The sequence below is a fragment of the Coregonus clupeaformis genome, chromosome 28, assembly GCF_020615455.1.
Source record: "Coregonus clupeaformis isolate EN_2021a chromosome 28, ASM2061545v1, whole genome shotgun sequence".
NCBI lineage: Eukaryota > Metazoa > Chordata > Actinopteri > Salmoniformes > Salmonidae > Coregonus > Coregonus clupeaformis.
In genome coordinates, this window is record NC_059219.1 from 30103573 (window position 1) to 30120312 (window position 16740).

At 44.9% G+C, this 16740-nt stretch overlaps 1 protein-coding gene across 1 annotated transcript in view; it reads left to right on the forward strand.

The window, feature by feature from the left end:
• LOC121557841 (pleiotrophin-A) overlaps positions 1-16531 on the forward strand; it is a 45485-nt gene extending 28954 nt beyond the window's left edge. The window contains exons 2-5 of the mRNA XM_041871310.2: positions 6219-6313; positions 6642-6815; positions 8880-9041; positions 15696-16531. Coding sequence (XP_041727244.1) covers positions 6220-6313; positions 6642-6815; positions 8880-9041; positions 15696-15751 — 486 coding nt within the window. The 5' untranslated portion in view covers position 6219 and the 3' untranslated portion in view covers positions 15752-16531. The remainder of the gene's footprint in view (positions 1-6218; positions 6314-6641; positions 6816-8879; positions 9042-15695) is intronic.
• The last annotated feature ends 209 nt before the right edge of the window (positions 16532-16740 follow it).

Genomic DNA, 16740 nt, shown 5'->3' on the forward strand with positions numbered 1-16740 from the left:
GTGCTGGGGAGGGTCTCCTAGGAGTCGAGGCAGTAGGCAGCGCACTGATGAGTCATACCAGGTGAGTAAGCACCCAACTCACCCAGAGCTCTCTGTTGTACATATGTGTATAAAAGTTTTGTTTCCCGAGGTTTCTTCTCGTTCCCAGCATAAGGCGCTAGTAGATTCAGGCGCAGCTGGGAATTTTATCGATCGCCGGTTCACGTATAAGTTAGGGATTCCTATTGTCCCAGTTGATGTGCCCTTCCCCATCCATGCCCTAGATAGCCGGCCTTTGGGGTCGGGATTGATTAGGGAGGTCACAGCGCCACTTAAGATGAAGATGCAGGAGGGCCATGAGTAGATAATACAGTTGTATTTGATTGACTCTCCTGCGTTTCCCGTGGTGTTGGGGCTTCCCTGGTTAACATCTCATGACCCCAACATTTCATGGCAACAGAGGGCTCTCAAGGGATGGTCTGATCAGTGTGTCGGGCGGTGTGTAGGTGTTTCCGTAGGGGCAACGACGGTGGAAAGTCCGAACCAACCTCCCACCATGCACATTCCTCCTGAGTATGCCGATTTGGCACTCGCCTTCTGTAAAAAGAAGGCGACTCAATTACCACCTCATCGACAGGGGGATTGTGTGATAGACCTCCAGGTAGGCGCTGCGCTTCCTCGTAGTCATGTGTATCCCCTGTCTCAGGAGGAGACGGCAGCTATGGGGACATACGTCACCGAATCTCTGAGACAGGGATACATACGACCGTCCACTTCTCCTGCGTCCTCAAGTTTCTTTTTTGTGAAGAAGAAGGATGGGGGTTTACGCCCGTGTATTGATTACCGTGGTCTCAATCAGATTACAATCAAATACAGCTATCCTCTCCCTCTGATTGCTAGTATGACGGAGTCATTACACGGGGCACGATTCTTCACAAAATTGGATCTCAGGAGCGCGTACAACCTGATGCGTATTAGGGAGGGAGATGAGTGGAAAACAGCGTTCAGTACCACCTCGGGTCACTATGAGTACCTCGTTATGCCATACGGTTTAATGAATGCTCCTTCAGTCTTCCAATCATTTGTGGACGAGATTTTCCGGGATTTGCATGGACAGGGGGTAGTGGTGTATATTGATGACATTCTAATATACTCCTCTACGCGAACCGAGCCTGTGTCCCTGGTGCGTCGGGTGCTGGGTAGACTGTTGGAGCATGACCTGTATGTGAAGGCAGAGAAATGTCTGTTTTTCCAGGAGTCCATCTCCTTCCTGGGACATCGGTTGTCCGCGTCAGGGGTAGAGATGGAAATTGACCGCGTTTCAGCCGTGCGTAATTGGCAGACTCCTACCACGGTGAAGGAGGTGCAACGGTTTTTGGGTTTTGCCAATTACTACCAGATGTTTATCCGGGGCTTTGGACAGGTAGCAGCTCCCATCACCTCCCTGCTAAGAGGGGGCCCGGTGCGTTTGCAGTGGTCGGCTGAGGCGGACAGGGCGTTTAGACATCTGAAGGACGTGTTCACCTCGGCTCCGGTGCTGGCACATCCGGATCCCTCTTTGGCGTTCCAAGTTGAGGTGGATGCGTCCGAGGCGGGGATCGGTGCTATACTGTCTCAGCGCTCGGGCACGCCGCCAAAGCTCTGCCCCTGCGCTTTCTATTCTAAGAAACTCAGTCCGTCGGAACGCAATTATGACGTGGGAGACAGGGAGCTGCTAGCGGTGGTCCAAGCCCTGAAGTTGTGGAGGCATTGGCTTGAGGGGGCTAAACACCCTTTTCTCATTCTGACTGACCATCGTAACCTGGAGTACATCCGAGCAGCGAGGAGACTGAACCCTCGTCAGGCTAGGTGGGCAATGTTTCTTGCCCGGTTTGTATTTAAGCTCACTTATATACCAGGGTCACAGAACGCTAAGGCAGACGCCCTGTCCCGACGTTATGACACAGAGGAGAGGTCCATTGAGCCCACTCCCATACTTCCGGAGTCTTGTCTGGTGGCACCGGTGGTGTGGGAGGTCAATGCGGACATCGAGCGGGCGTTACGTGCCGACCCTACATATATTGGGCTCACACGTCACCCTCCTCTGGTCATCCTGGTATTGGTTGGACAGTCCTCTGCCTTAGTGGGAAATACTGGTGGCCCACCTTAGCTAGGGACGTGAGGGTTTATGTGTCTTCCTACTCAGTGTGCGCCCAGTGTAAGGCGCCTAGAAACCTGCCCAGAGGTAAGTTACAACCTCTACCCGTTCCACAACGGCCGTGGTCTCACCTATCGGTGGATTTTGTCACGGACCTTCCCCCCTCCCAGGGGAATACCACGATCTTGGTCGTTGTGGATCGGTTTTCTAAGGCATGCCGTCTCATTCCTATGCCAGGTCTTCCTACAGCCCTACAAATAGCCGACGCCCTGTTTACTCACGTCTTCCGGCACTACGGGGTGCCTGAGGATATGGTGTCTGATCGGGGTCCCCAGTTCACGTACGTCTAGAGTCTGGAGGGCGTTTATGGAACGTTTGGGGGTCTCGATTAGCCTTACCTCTGGTTTTCACCATGAGAGTAATGGGCAGGTGGAGAGAGTCAACCAGGATGTGGGTAGGTTTCTGAGGTCCTATTGCCAGGACCGGCAGGAGGAGTGGTCGGGGTATATCCCCTGGGCAGAGATAGCCCAAAACTCACTCTGCCACTCCTCCACTAATCTTATGCCTTTCCAGTGTGTGCTGGGTTATCAGCCGGTCCTGGCACCCTGGCATCAGAGCCAGATCGAAGCCCCTGCGGTGGATGAGTGGTTTCGGCGCTCGGAGGAAACATGGAACGCTGCACATATCCATCTGCAGCGGGCTATCAGACGGCAAAAGGCGAGCGCCGATCGCCACCGCAGTGAGGCTCCGGTTTATGCACCGGGAGATCGGGTCTGGCTCTCGACCTGAAACCTGCCCCTTCGCCTGCCCTGCCGGAAGCTGGGTCGGCGGTTTGTGGGGCCATTTAAAGTCCTGAGGAGATTGAACGAGGTATGTTATAGGTTACAACTGCCCATTAATTACCGCATAACCCCTCGTCCTTGTCTCTCCTCCTTAAGTCCACTCCAGGAGAATGAGATACGAGAGGCTCCTCCACCCCCCCACTAGACATCGAGGGGGCTCCGCGTACTCAGTCCGTTCCATCGTATTCGAGGCGTCGGATGGGGTCTGCAGTATCTTGTGGAGTGGAGACGTCCGGAGGAACAGTGCTGGTCCCTAGGAGGGACATCCTGATCCCTCCCTTTGAGGGATTTCCACCGAGTCATCCGACCGCCCTGCTCCCGTCCTGGCCGTCCCCGAGGCCGGGCGGCGCACGGCTGGAGCCGCGTCAATGGGGGTACTGTCACGGATTCAGCCGAGGCTGCTCCTCCTCCTTGCTCGGGCAGGCTTCGGCGTTCGTCGTCCCTGGAGTACTAGCTGCTGCCGATCGATGTTTTGGTGTTTGTCTTGTGTGGTCTTTATTGTGTACACCTGTTTCCCATTATGTTGGATTGTACTCCCTATATTTACCCATGTCTCTCATTTGGTTATTTTGTGTGTGATTGTTCGTTTGTCATTCCGGCAGTTCCTTGTATGTACGTGTCGTTGTGTTTTTTCCTCTCTGTTTTGGAGGTTTGTTGTTTTGTACGTTATTCTTACTGTATTCAGTAAATAACGTTGTCCGCCGCTCAGTGTCCCGCATTTGACTTCTCTACCGCATACACGTCGCCTGACACCCCACATCAATAACAGTCAATAAATGTGCTGCTCATAACATACATATGTTATGGACATACATAATCAGGCAAGACTTTAGCTTATATGACAGAGAACATTGGACAATAGTCACAAATGCATTTACTCAAAAAAATTGTATTTTTCAAATTATCTTTCTCAAAAACGTTTGTATATTGTTCCATATAACAATCTGTACTCTTATTTTTTGGTTTAAAAAAATCTATTAAAATTTACAATTTTGGCGACCCAACTGCAGGTTCACGACCCCAACTTTGAATCCCACTGTTATAGGGTGACTTGTTGTCTCTGGTTGTGATATGAGAAGATATAAATCCCAATACTTTAAATTATCTATGAGCGGTGGGAGGGATAGTGAGAAAAAATAGTCCCTGAGCAGTGGACAGAACAGGGATTGATTCAGGAATCAACGGTGCATTGATATTTGTTTTCTTCTGGCTCAATGTTTCCTGACTGTTACTCAGTCAGGTTATTTACATCAATTTGGATTTCGCTATGGGCCGATGCGGGTGAAGTAGCACCTTGGGAAGTCAAACCCACATTACTTTTCACGGGGTGCTGGTCCGAAAAAAATCGTAACTTTACTCCCAAATACAGATTAAATATAATACGATAACCTGGGTATGGTACAGTATGTATGGTGTGTACAGTATCTGAGAACTCAGGTATTATAGATTGACTCTATAGTAGTGGGAGGGCAGGTAGCGTAGTAGTTAGACCATTGGGCCAGTAACCGAAAGGTCGCTGGTTTGAATACCCGAGCCGACAAGGTGGAAAATCGATGTGCCCTTGAGCAAGGCACTTAAGCCTGATTTGGTCCAGGGGTGCTGTACTACTATGGCTGAGCCTGTAAAACAACACATTTCACTGCACCTATCTGGTGTATGAGACAATAAAAACATCTTAATTTTTTTTGTAAAAGGTTACAATGGAAACCCACATCTAAAAGTCAAGTGTACTGAATCCATCCATTCATCCATTATGGAAAGTGTTGTCATGCTCTGAGAGACAGAAAGGGTTTTGGTTTAAATATTTGATGCACAGGAACACTTGATTCCTTTGCAATGAGGGAAACCCTGTAGTCTACCCCTCAGCATACTATGCTGTCTGAACATACCCTGCAGGAGGTTAATATCCTCCTTTAACCTGTAGTCCTCCTCAACTACACCTGGTTCTGGACTGTAACTCATCTGCGGACTGCTTATGAATCATTGAGGGGAAAGACTTCTCCTTTGAGAAGTCACAATGCTGTAGCTTCCAAAATGGGTTGGTTGTACGATTTGGGGAATTTCTCAGAAAACACATTAGACTTCGCAGGTTGTCTATTTTTAGAAATGATCAAAGCTGTTCGACTAACAAGATTTTTCTTGGAATAGAGAGAGGAATGGAACATTGCCTGCTCAGCTGGACTGACACAAAACTGCTTCTGGCAAGAAAATAGCCTGTCTAAAGGGGTTCTGCCTCCCATTTAAAGTGGGCATGACTCATGCCTCCACTGTTGGGGGTTCAAGCCCTGTATTGTAAGGGTTCAGATGAGTTAAAACTCAGAGTAGACTCATTATATATACATGCATTAATGAGAGCAGAAGTGATTTCAACCAGTGAACGCTCTATTAATAATGGCTAATAACAAAATAAAGGAGAGAGTTTGAATGACCTCTTTAAATGTATTACCACATTACCTACATCGCTAATGGATGTGGGGTGCATCAACTTATGCAAAGTTTCAAACTGGAGAGGACTAAAAATACGGGGCCAAGTGCGTCAGGGCGGGGGTGAGAGCCAAGTCAGCTCATTATTAATTAAAATTGACGAATTTAAATGATTTCCCCGCCAGGCTGTACCTTTTACAGTAATTTGGGCACAGTGGAGCATTTTGGCATCGAGACGCTCTGTAATTGCTTAAACCTCACGCTGATTCCCCTTCTGTGGGTTTTAGGATATCTCCAAAATAAACAGGGGGAAAGTGAAAAGTGGGAAAGAAGGAGAACCAGGGATGGCGTGCTAATTCCACCACCCAGAGTTCCCTAGCACAGCAGCACCTGCCATTAGAAAGGTGCTTCTCGTTATTGGGCTGCTGGGAGGCCAAAGAGCGACTGGAGGGGAAACAATTCGTCTATTTATACAGTACATGCAAAACAAGGTTTATTTATATTTTCAAATCGTCTGTTTCATTGTCTGACAGCCTATCATTTCCCCATGTCATCAGACACGTCTGTAGACATGAGCACAGTGCAGCACACAGCAGGCCATTGTAGCAAATAACAGCCGTTTATTCCACAAATAGTCTGAACTAGCCTTCACCTGTAACTGTGAACCATAAGTAGGGGAATGCTGTGGTTCTTTGTCAGGTCTGCCCCTTCATCTGAAGAAATGAGAAGGTGGTGAAGGGGAGGTCTTCGATGGAATGTCTCCCACAGAGTTACATATGTTGCTGTACTTGTTATTCCTCCAATGCTCACCGGTGTCTGTTCTCCCTCTCTCCTAGCATGTCAGGACAACAGCAGTGGACGCTTCTGGCCGTCATGGCCCTCCTGGTGCTCACAGTGACAGCAGGCGAAGGGGGGAAAGCTGAGAAACAAGGTGAGAAACGGACAGAATGGTAGCAGTCAGACAGACAGCTGATATATGGATGGAGGGGGATCTCCTATTACAGTACCTGCTACAAGGTGTGAATGGTAATTTGATGTAAATCTCAAATCAGGTCAGATTTGTGCATAAATACACTTTAAGCAGGGGGGCTCACTGTAGACTCACAATGACAGATGCATATCTCAGTGCTTATATATTTGAATACTTTGACCTGTCACTGTGGTAGTGTAGCTGTCGCTTGGCCTAATTGCAGCCCGCATAATTATGTCCCAGACATGACTGTAGTATAAGGTTGGTGTGTGTGTGTGTGATCCTGCAGGGAAGAAGGAGCGTAAGTCGGACTGTGGGGAGTGGCAGTGGAGTGTGTGTGTGGCCAACGAGGGCGACTGCGGCCTGGGCACCAGGGAGGGCACACGCACTGGCACCGACTGCAAGCAGACCATCAAGACCCAGCGCTGCAAGATCCCCTGTAACTGGAAGAAACAGTTTGGAGGTGTGTGTGTGTGTGTGGTCATGGGGAGTGGATTCAAAACACATTTACAATACAGCACGAATATGACTGGTCTAGTGATTTTATGTCATCACACACAATGCAAATTTGGTCATATTTGTTGTTGTGTATCCATGTCATTTCAAGGGGAAAACATTCTGCCATTGAATGGAGTAGGATTTTTCAGTTTTGCTTCAAATTCAGTGTTCATGTATGGACATCCCCAGAGAATGATGGCCTGGTTCTGGAAAAAAACAGCCTGGGTATATCTCTAAACAGAGCAATGAGCTACCTGCCACTATCCCATGTGTAAAGGACATCACGCTGCTTGCTTAGTGAGTATCACTTCCTCCTGATTCGGCTCAAACCGAGGCTTGAACCCAGGATCTCTGCTTTGCTAGCACACGTGACCGACCCTCTGAATTGTCTTACCAGTCGGTGCCACGTGAAAAGCTAGCTATTTGCTGGCGCAAGTGGGGACACTTCAGGCTGAGGAGTATGTTTCACACATCCTCATGTGCTACACGTGTTCATAGCCAAATTATTGGTACAGAGGCACACGCTTTTAGAGCCCACTGTTTTGAAGATCCCTGTAGGATTCCCAGAACAATGGTCCTGTCAACCCCTCCTCATCCCACTCCTCTCCCCTCCGCTCCCCTCAGCCGAGTGCCCTGGGATTTCAGAGCCAGGTGACAGCGGGCCAAGCTTTTCTCTGAGAGGACTGGGGAAACAAGTGTCACAGCCAAGAGGGAGCTACGCCAGAGCCCAACAAAAGGAAGGGAGAGAGGGATTGAGGGAAGACACACACACACACACGCACGAATGCGGACACACACATTCTTATACACAAGAACGGGGCATGGCTGTCCTTTCCTGGAACAGCCCTGCATCCTCGGGGGAGGAGTTTAAGGAGGACTCTGAATATAATGTAAAATAAGATCCTTAATGAAATCCAATCTGTAGACTGCTTAAAGGTTTTCCTTACATAAAGAGAAGCAAAGATAAAGAGATAGAGTGGAGGCCCTCTTTGAAAGGCAGAGGATGCCAGACAGTCTGTGTATGGGAAAGACAGATGGAATCTTCAGAGTGGAGAAACTGGAGCATAAAGGAGAGAATCCATACACTGGCTAAAAACACGATGCACCAGTTGGTGGTTGATAAAGAAAGTCCTGGGGGTGAGAATAGTTGGTTCTGGGGTTTTTGATGAGAAGATCAGATTATTTAATGGATAAAGCTCAAATAAATCAGACATTTTATGAAAGAAATGCCTTTCCCAGTAAAAGAAAGCATGTTCCACAACAGCAGCTCTCTGAGCTTGAGGATCCAGGTCTTAATTGCTTATTCTAGGCCGAAATATGTAATTACATTTAATTTGCATTCAATTTGCTTGATCAGTTGTATTCAACCTATGGCATGTCTTCTGGGTGCTACAATCACCATAATACAGGCAACCTGGACTCAGGGGTAGATGTAACATAGTAAAACAAATATCTGGGACGCTCAAATTAGTATGATATGTTATGTACTGCAATTCATACAATATATTACGAATTGGCAATACGCATGATATGTTATGAATTCCAATTTGTTGTGAATAATGTTAGCTAGGTGGCTAGGTGGCTAACGCTAACATTAGCGAGGCTAGGGGTTAGGGTTAGAGGAAGGGTTTTCTAACATGTGAAGTAGTTGCAAAGTAGTTACAAAGTAGTTGCAAAGCTGCTAATTAGCTGAAATTGTCTATGATGAGATTCGAACACGCAACCTTTGGGATCTTAGATGTTTGCGTTATACGCCTACCCATCCACCCCGACCAACCACCCTCCATTCGTTTTTTGCCTTAAGTAACCTTCTTATGTAACAATACCAAACGTATACTATGTTACGTCTAGTCTATGAGACCAGCCTGCTAAAGGGGAGCTTGCGTTACCACTAATGGGTGACAGAAGCAGAGTGCCAGTAAATGTTAGTTTTTGTATCTTAACCTATACAGGTATGTCTGTGGCTGTGACAATCCTGTCAAATGTTTTGTATTGTACATGTGTGTCCATTGTAACCATCCCTCTGTAGGTGAATGCAAGTATGACTTCCAGGCCTGGGGAGAGTGTGACATGGCGACGGGGAAGAAGAACCGGACAGGGGTGCTGAAACGCGCTCTCATGGATGCCACCTGTCCTAACACAGTGAGCGCCACCAAGCCCTGCGGCAAGATCCCCAAGACCAAGCTGCAAGGTAGGCTGAGTGGGAGTGTGGGACATTAAACCAGCAGAGCCATAGATTTACATATATAGTACATATGTCTCTACCAGTACTGTATATCTTGAAGGATTTGAATGGTAATCTAAACCACTGCAAAGGGAACACATGTTTAGTGAATATTTAACTGGTGTAGGTACCAGTCAATAAATCACTGGGCAAAACGTCTATATACAGTACACGGTTGGAGAGGACACAAAACGAAGTTGAAGGATCCATTTTAAGCACAAAAGTCAATACATTGGAGAGTGAATCTCCATAAATGTGCGGAAGCGTTGGAAACGGATATTACTCCCGGTTAATTAAACCGTCAGAAAAGGACAATTTTCACCTGCTCCCTTTGTGCTTTATATTTAAAGCACGTTGCCACTTTCAGTAAACTTTTGTAATCCTATAACCTTGCTAACGTATAATAATTAGCATATTATTTGGCAGTACTTTCACAGCTCACATCGATTACATCCTGCTGAAGATTCTAAATCCTCTGAATGATTCATGCTGCGATAGTGCTAGACGTGTCAGATATTCATATTTAATCCATCTTCACTATGGTGGAATTAGCCCCTTCACTGAGCCTAATAAGTTCAGTGGGAGTGATTTCTATAAGTCTCCAACTAGGGCGAACTAAGGTAAATACAGTGGGGAAAAAACGTATTTAGTCAGCCACCAATTGTGCAAGTTCTCCCACTTAAAAATATGAGAGAGGCCTGTAATTTTCATCATAGGTACACGTCAACTATGACAGACAAATTGACGAAAAAATTTCCAGAAAGTCACATTGTAGGATTTTTTATGAATTTATTTGCAAATTATGGTGGAAAATAAGTATTTGGTCACCTACAAACAAGCAATATTTCTGGCTCTCACAGACCTGTAACTTCTTCTTTAAGAGGCTCCTCTGTCCTCCACTCATTACCTGTATTAATGGCACCTGTTTGAACTTGTTATCAGTATAAAAGACACCTGTCCACAACCTCAAACAGTCACACTCCAAACTCCACTATGGCCAAGACCAAAGAGCTGTCAAAGGACACCAGAAACAAAATTGTAGACCTGCACCAGGCTGGGAAGACTGAATATGCAATAGGTAAGCAGCTTGGTTTGAAGAAATCAACTGTGGGAGCAATTATTAGGAAATGGAAGACATACAAGACCACTGATAATCTCCCTCGATCTGGGGCTCCACGCAGATCTCACCCCGTGGGGTCAAAATGATCACAAGAACGGTGAGCAAAAATCCCAGAACCACACGGGGGGACCTAGTGAATGACCTGCAGAGAGCTGGGACCAAAGTAACAAAGCCTACCATCAGTAACACACTACGCCGCCAGGGACTCAAATCCTGCAGCGCCAGACGTGTCCCCCTGCTTAAGCCAGTACATGTCCAGGCCCGTCTGAAGTTTGCTAGAGTGCATTTGGATGATCCAGAAGAGGATTGGGAGAATGTCATATGGTCAGATGAAACCAAAATACAACTTTTTGGTAAAAACTCAACTCGTCGTGTTTGGAGGACAAAGAATGCTGAGTTGCATCCAAAGAACACCATACCTACTGTGAAGCATGGGGGTGGAAACATCATGCTTTGGGGCTGTTTTTCTGCAAAGGGACCAGGACGACTGATCCGTGTAAAGGAAAGAATGAATGGGGCCATGTATCGTGAGATTTTGAGTGAAAACCTCCTTCCATCAGCAAGGGCATTGAAGATGAAACGTGGCTGGGTCTTTCAGCATGACAATGATCCCAAACACACCGCCCGGGCAACGAAGGAGTGGCTTCGTAAGAAGCATTTCAAGGTCCTGGAGTGGCCTAGCCAGTCTCCAGATCTCAACCCCATAGAAAATCTTTGGAGGGAGTTGAAAGTCCGTGTTGCCCAGCGACAGCCCCAAAACATCACTGCTCTAGAGGAGATCTGCATGGAGGAATGGGCCAAAATAACAGCAACAGTGTGTGAAAACCTTGTGAAGACTTACAGAAAACGTTTGACCTGTGTCATTGCCATCAAAGGGTATATAACAAAGTATTGAGAAACTTTTGTTATTGACCAAATACTTATTTTCCACCATAATTTGCAAATAAATTCATTAAAAGTCCTACAATGTGATTTTCTGGATTTTTTTTCTTCTAATTTTGTCTGTCATAGTTGACGTGCACCTATGATGAAAATTACAGGCCTCTCCCATCTTTTTAAGTGGGAGAACTTGCACAATTGGTGGCTGACTAAATACTTTTTCCCCCACTGTACAAGTATTGAGCAGTACAAGTATCAAAATGTAATTCTGTATTCTCTCAGTAACTCCCAGAAGACATCTGGACTCGTCCATTTAAAGAAGACAATTTGAGTCTCTTTCAATTATGTAAAGCAGTGAGACTGAGATGGTCATATGAGATAGTCCAAATATAACTACTTATCACAGAACATGACATGGAGGATTGCAGATTGTGGTTTTAGTTGGCAATTCGCCCAACAGACATTATAGATTTCTAATGTATTTAGTCTCGATTCATTTCACCTCTCTGATACAATGAACTAGATGAGTATCTTAATAGAATAATGACATTTTGAAATAAATTAAATTGCATTTTCAATATTTAGGTGAGTCACAGTTAGTCCTGTTTGTCTAACTACTTCATTCGATGCGCTGATGAACATTGCCATTAATTATTCTTCAAACAGTGTTTAACATAAGAAATGCATTTTTTGCTATTCAGTTTGTTATAAGATGTATACCTCATGACCAAACTTGATAAAATGTTCCAAAAGTAAATCAGATTGATACTTTAGTTCAATACTCCATCATTAATACAATGACAGAATGTTACCAAAATGTGGAGGCCAACACACAGATTATCTATTTTCCCCACATAAAGGCTTTATAAACAACTCCCACTTGTCCGTTATTTAGCTGATGACTCCAACTGTTAAAATGAATCAAGTGAGAGCAGAAGATGTTTAAAAATCAAATGAATGTTCCATGATGTTGCCAATAAAGGACTCATGAGGCTAGTGTGTACATTATGTCTAATCTGACTGCGTTGTGAGAAGTAGGCTACTGTGGTGATATGTGGAGAGTGTGAACCTGGAACTGGGTTTGGCAGCAGCCCTGACAGTAATCTGTTATATGAGAGGGTGTGCCAGAACAGAATCTCCAGGAGTGATGGGACAAGCACCTCTTTGTGTTTTAGGCAGGCGGCTAACAGTTAAGACAGTTTTCCTGCTCGAGGACAGAGAAAAACACGCACTCCTGTCAATCTGATTGGGATTTTGGGTTCAATTAAAGTTTCCCTCGCATCCTAATAACCTGGGAGTTAGGGAAATCAAAAGGGTAAAAAGCTGGTAAGACAAATCTCACTGTGAAGGGAAAAAACATGTCAGATTGACAGTGGAGTGGAACCCCTGGTTTGGGTAATGGTTCTCGAAAAAACGACAATATCTTTACACATTAGCCGAGCAAAGCCTATTTAGGATGTCACATGTAAGGAATCTGATCCAAATTAAAATCATATTTGTGCTGGGGTATTTCTTCGGCGCACATGTATTTCAGTGACAGAAATAGCAAGATGACACACAGAAATAACATTATTTCTACAGTGACTAACATTTCATCGTAATCTCTATACAGTGTGTGTGTGTGTGTGTGTGTGTGTGTGTGTGTGTGTGTGTGTGTGTGTGTGTGGCGTGCGTGCACAAGCACATGAGCAGGACTCTATAGCACTGTAGAATTATCATATACTCCCAAATGAATCCTGTGTGATGAAGGCCAGTCCGATTTTACGTCGGGCCTCCTGCCCTGGGGAGGGTGAGAACCACAGCATGAAAGGAGGAGGAAGGGATGACAGTGGAGGAGAAGAATGGAGAGAGTTGAAAAGAGAGACCTGCTATCTGAGAGTATGATTTCCCATGTCTGCCAGTTGACAGATAAGCCCTAGTAAGCTAAGGGGTTACTGGGAAACAGAGAGGCTGACAATGTGTGTGTGTATGCGTGTGTGTGCTTGCCTCTGTGTGTGTTGGAAGGGGATTACGGCCAAGCAGAGTCGCAGAGGAGGGATCAGAGGACTTGTAATGAACCCCGGCTACAGAGCGAGGGACTATCTCACTTCCGGCTGGGGCCACCATATCCGCCCAGTCATATTTGCAATTCTAAACAGCCACCTTGTCTGCTGCTGCCAGGAGCAATGGAGAAAACATCTGTCAGGCCCATAGTCTTGAGGAGACAATGCAGCGAGGCAGCGAGGGAGCGATCTGAGATTCAGTGTCAGCTTCTCCCTTGTCTGACATCAGTTAGAGACGGGCCCAACGGAATGAAACGGAAAGGCCGGAGAACAGAGAGAGACAGAAATGAAGCAGAAATGAAACATTTGGAATACCTGTAGAATTCTCCTATTCTCCTCCCTCCTTACTCAAAAGAATGAACAGGAGAGCCACAGTGGGGAGCGGAGAATGACAGAGAGGATTTTGGGGGAAACAAAAGGCTTTATAGTTGTTTTGGGGCCGGCGATGGTTTATCATTGCCCTGAGAAGGGCTGTGCTGTTGTGTCTCTGTGTACGAGACAGCCCATTCAGACACTGAATTCAGTCTTGTTGCACTGGATTCTGTTTCACGGAATCCCGGTTCAAAACATATTCTCTCCGAGCCGCTCTGGTTATTATGAGTCTGTGTCAAAAGTGCGGTGGCAGAAATGAGAATGGCGAGAGTACACAGTAATGTGCCTATGCAGCAGAAAGCACTCCGGCATGGTGAGAGCTCCAATCTCACAGACGGGGCTCTCAGAGAGAATGTGTTTCTCTCTGTCTCCCTAGGGAGCCAAATGTGCTGACAAAGACACGGGCAAAAACACAGTTAAACAAATGGAGAGAGGAGCAGTTTCCTGTGTATTTGAATGAACACCCACATCCCAATCTCCAAACTTACAGAACTCTCTTGGCTTGAATGAACACCCACATCCCAATCTCCAAACTTAAAGAACTCTCTTGGCTTTATGAACACCCACATCCCAATCTCCAAACTTACAGAACTCTCTTGGATTGTCCGCAATATGATTGCAATACGTGTGCTTATGAGAAATGTATAGATTAGATACCAGGTCCCTGGAGCATTGACGTCAGCATTATATTTGAGGAGGATTCTAGTGATTGAACACTCATTATGCATGTTAGTGGCACAGGAAACATCTGGTAGGCCATCATCAATCAGTTAGACACTTGCGATTCATGAGTCATCTCTAGGTTTGTGCATTGGCCTGATGCATATCTGCCCTTACAACGGGTTCATTTATGCCCACTTATTCATGATTTGTCAATTCTATACAAGCAAGTAATCCTTACATATGTATTTACCGATGGATTGCATGTTTATGTTTATCAGGGATAAAAGATTAGCATCTGGGTGATTTACAATACTTTAGATTATGATTATCAACACATCCTTCACATTAATGCTCCAATGCTGATCGGATGTTTCACATAGATTATTAAAGGGCATGTAAAGGATAAGCAAATGATTACTCAATGTTTACATTACTTTGTTAATGTTTAATGCTGTCATGAATGGCTTATTGTACTGTTTATGAGTTGGGTCGGTACTGTATATTGGCTAATGCTGCATTGGCGGTGAATAGATCGATTAATGTGTTGTAAATTCAAATCCAGTTTGAATCATTCTAATATTTTGCAGTGGAGCAGTAACATCTAGTAGTATTCATGAGTGTTTTCTAAAAGTTTTATGTTGAGGAAGTTTTTTCTGATTAGCTGGAGAGGGTGGCAAGGCTTTCATCAACAAAGTGATGTGGGAGGATCTTAAACAAGTGGCAAGTGGGAACTTGCTTTAGATCAGGTACAGAGACGAAACAAACAGGTGTTGATTAGCCAGTTGACATCTACATCTGTTCCCGCCCACCAACAACATCCCACCGTGTCATCTACAATGATAGGAGCTCCGGGGGGAAAGAGACTTTAGGAGATGAGTCGTGCCTTTTCCTTGTTGTTTATTTTCCCCCTCACTCTCTTCTAAACACAGACAGGCAGACAGACACAGCTAGACAGACAGGCAGGCAGACAGATAGACACAGACAGGCAGACAGACACAGACAGACAGACACAGGCAGACAAGCAGACAGACAGACAGCCAGATATGCAGACAGACAGATAGATAGATAATGTAGATAGATAGACAGACCGCAGAATATGTAGAGGGGGAGGTTATGTTGCACCTGCTCATCAGACCAGAGGGAGGGGTGGTCTGGACTGTGGTTCCTGTCACGGTTGCAAGGTACCAAAGCCGCTCTTGTGGGATGATGATAAGCACTTTTCATATTTGTCCACATGCACAGTAAACCTGCACTCCTCCGGCCATTAACAACACACCCAGGGAATGAGTGAGAGAGACAGGAGCTTGAAGTGGAGTGCCAGTTAAGGCCCATACTTAAACAATTATCAAAATATATTCCCTGTTTGAAGACCAATGACAAGTTCCACTAAAACCCAAATGGTTGATGATACCTGAAAAACTGTCAAATTCACTTTTCATGGAAGACTGTCTGAAAGGCAGATTATGATCTTCAAAAACCTTCTGACTGCAGGGTAACTGACAGTATGGATGTAGATTCTAACCCGATGCTCACCTGTTCTTGCAGACGCCAAGAAGCCGAAGCGGGAGGGGAAGAAGAGGGAGCGCACTCCGATGGACTAGTGGTGCATCATGGGAAGCAGGAAGTGAAAGGTGATGCTTATACTGCCCTATCTCAACATGTCCTATTTGTTTGTCCTGTAGGTTTATAGGGACCTGTAGAAGCTACACAACAAAGAGTTGGATAGAAGTGATACAATTTCTTTCTTTCCTAATTTCTCATAGGAAAATCTTGTAGGGGACTTAATACTCTGTGTGAATAATGCAAATTAAGCATTTCTTACTAAAATGCTTACCTAATAACATTTTGCAGGGTAATATTTGGAAAAACAAAATACATTTTTCGTACTACATAACATCATTTTTGTTTGAGGTGACAAAGTTATTCTCACTCAAATTAAAAATCATTTCTTTCATGTCTTGATTTAAAGCAGCTTAAAGTTAAAACCTCATGCCTTTATTGGGGTTTTAAAGGTTATTTTGTTGGTACCCTCAACAGCAAAATTGCTAACGACTTTTGTAACCATTTTTGAGGGCATACATTATTAACAAGAAACATAAGTACTCATTGATGTAAAGGAAATTCCTTTCAAAAGTTATCTACAGTGAAAGATGTAAACTATTGTCAGTTGACTGTATAAATTAGCTACTGTACTGTACATGTGTTAGTGTGTAAGATATTGTGTCCAGTATTAGTTCTTCCTGTTATTATACCTCACTTTGTAGTTCCCCTGCTCTCCAGTTGAACTCTGAGTAAAACTGTTATTGTAGTTTCCAACTGGAGTTGACCTGTCCTAATTATCGATTACATTTAAAAAAATAAAGTTTGAAATTATGTCCAAATATGTGTGATGTTTACTCACCCTGATTGAAATAATTGTATGTTTATATGAAATTATGGAAGCTTAATATGAAAGTAAAAAAAACAACTAATGTACGTATTTTCCAATTTCGACCTAACAAGTGATACATTTCCCCACACCACTATCATTTCCATAATCTGGACACAAAATGCCATGAAACACTTTTCATAAATTTTATTTGAATTGATT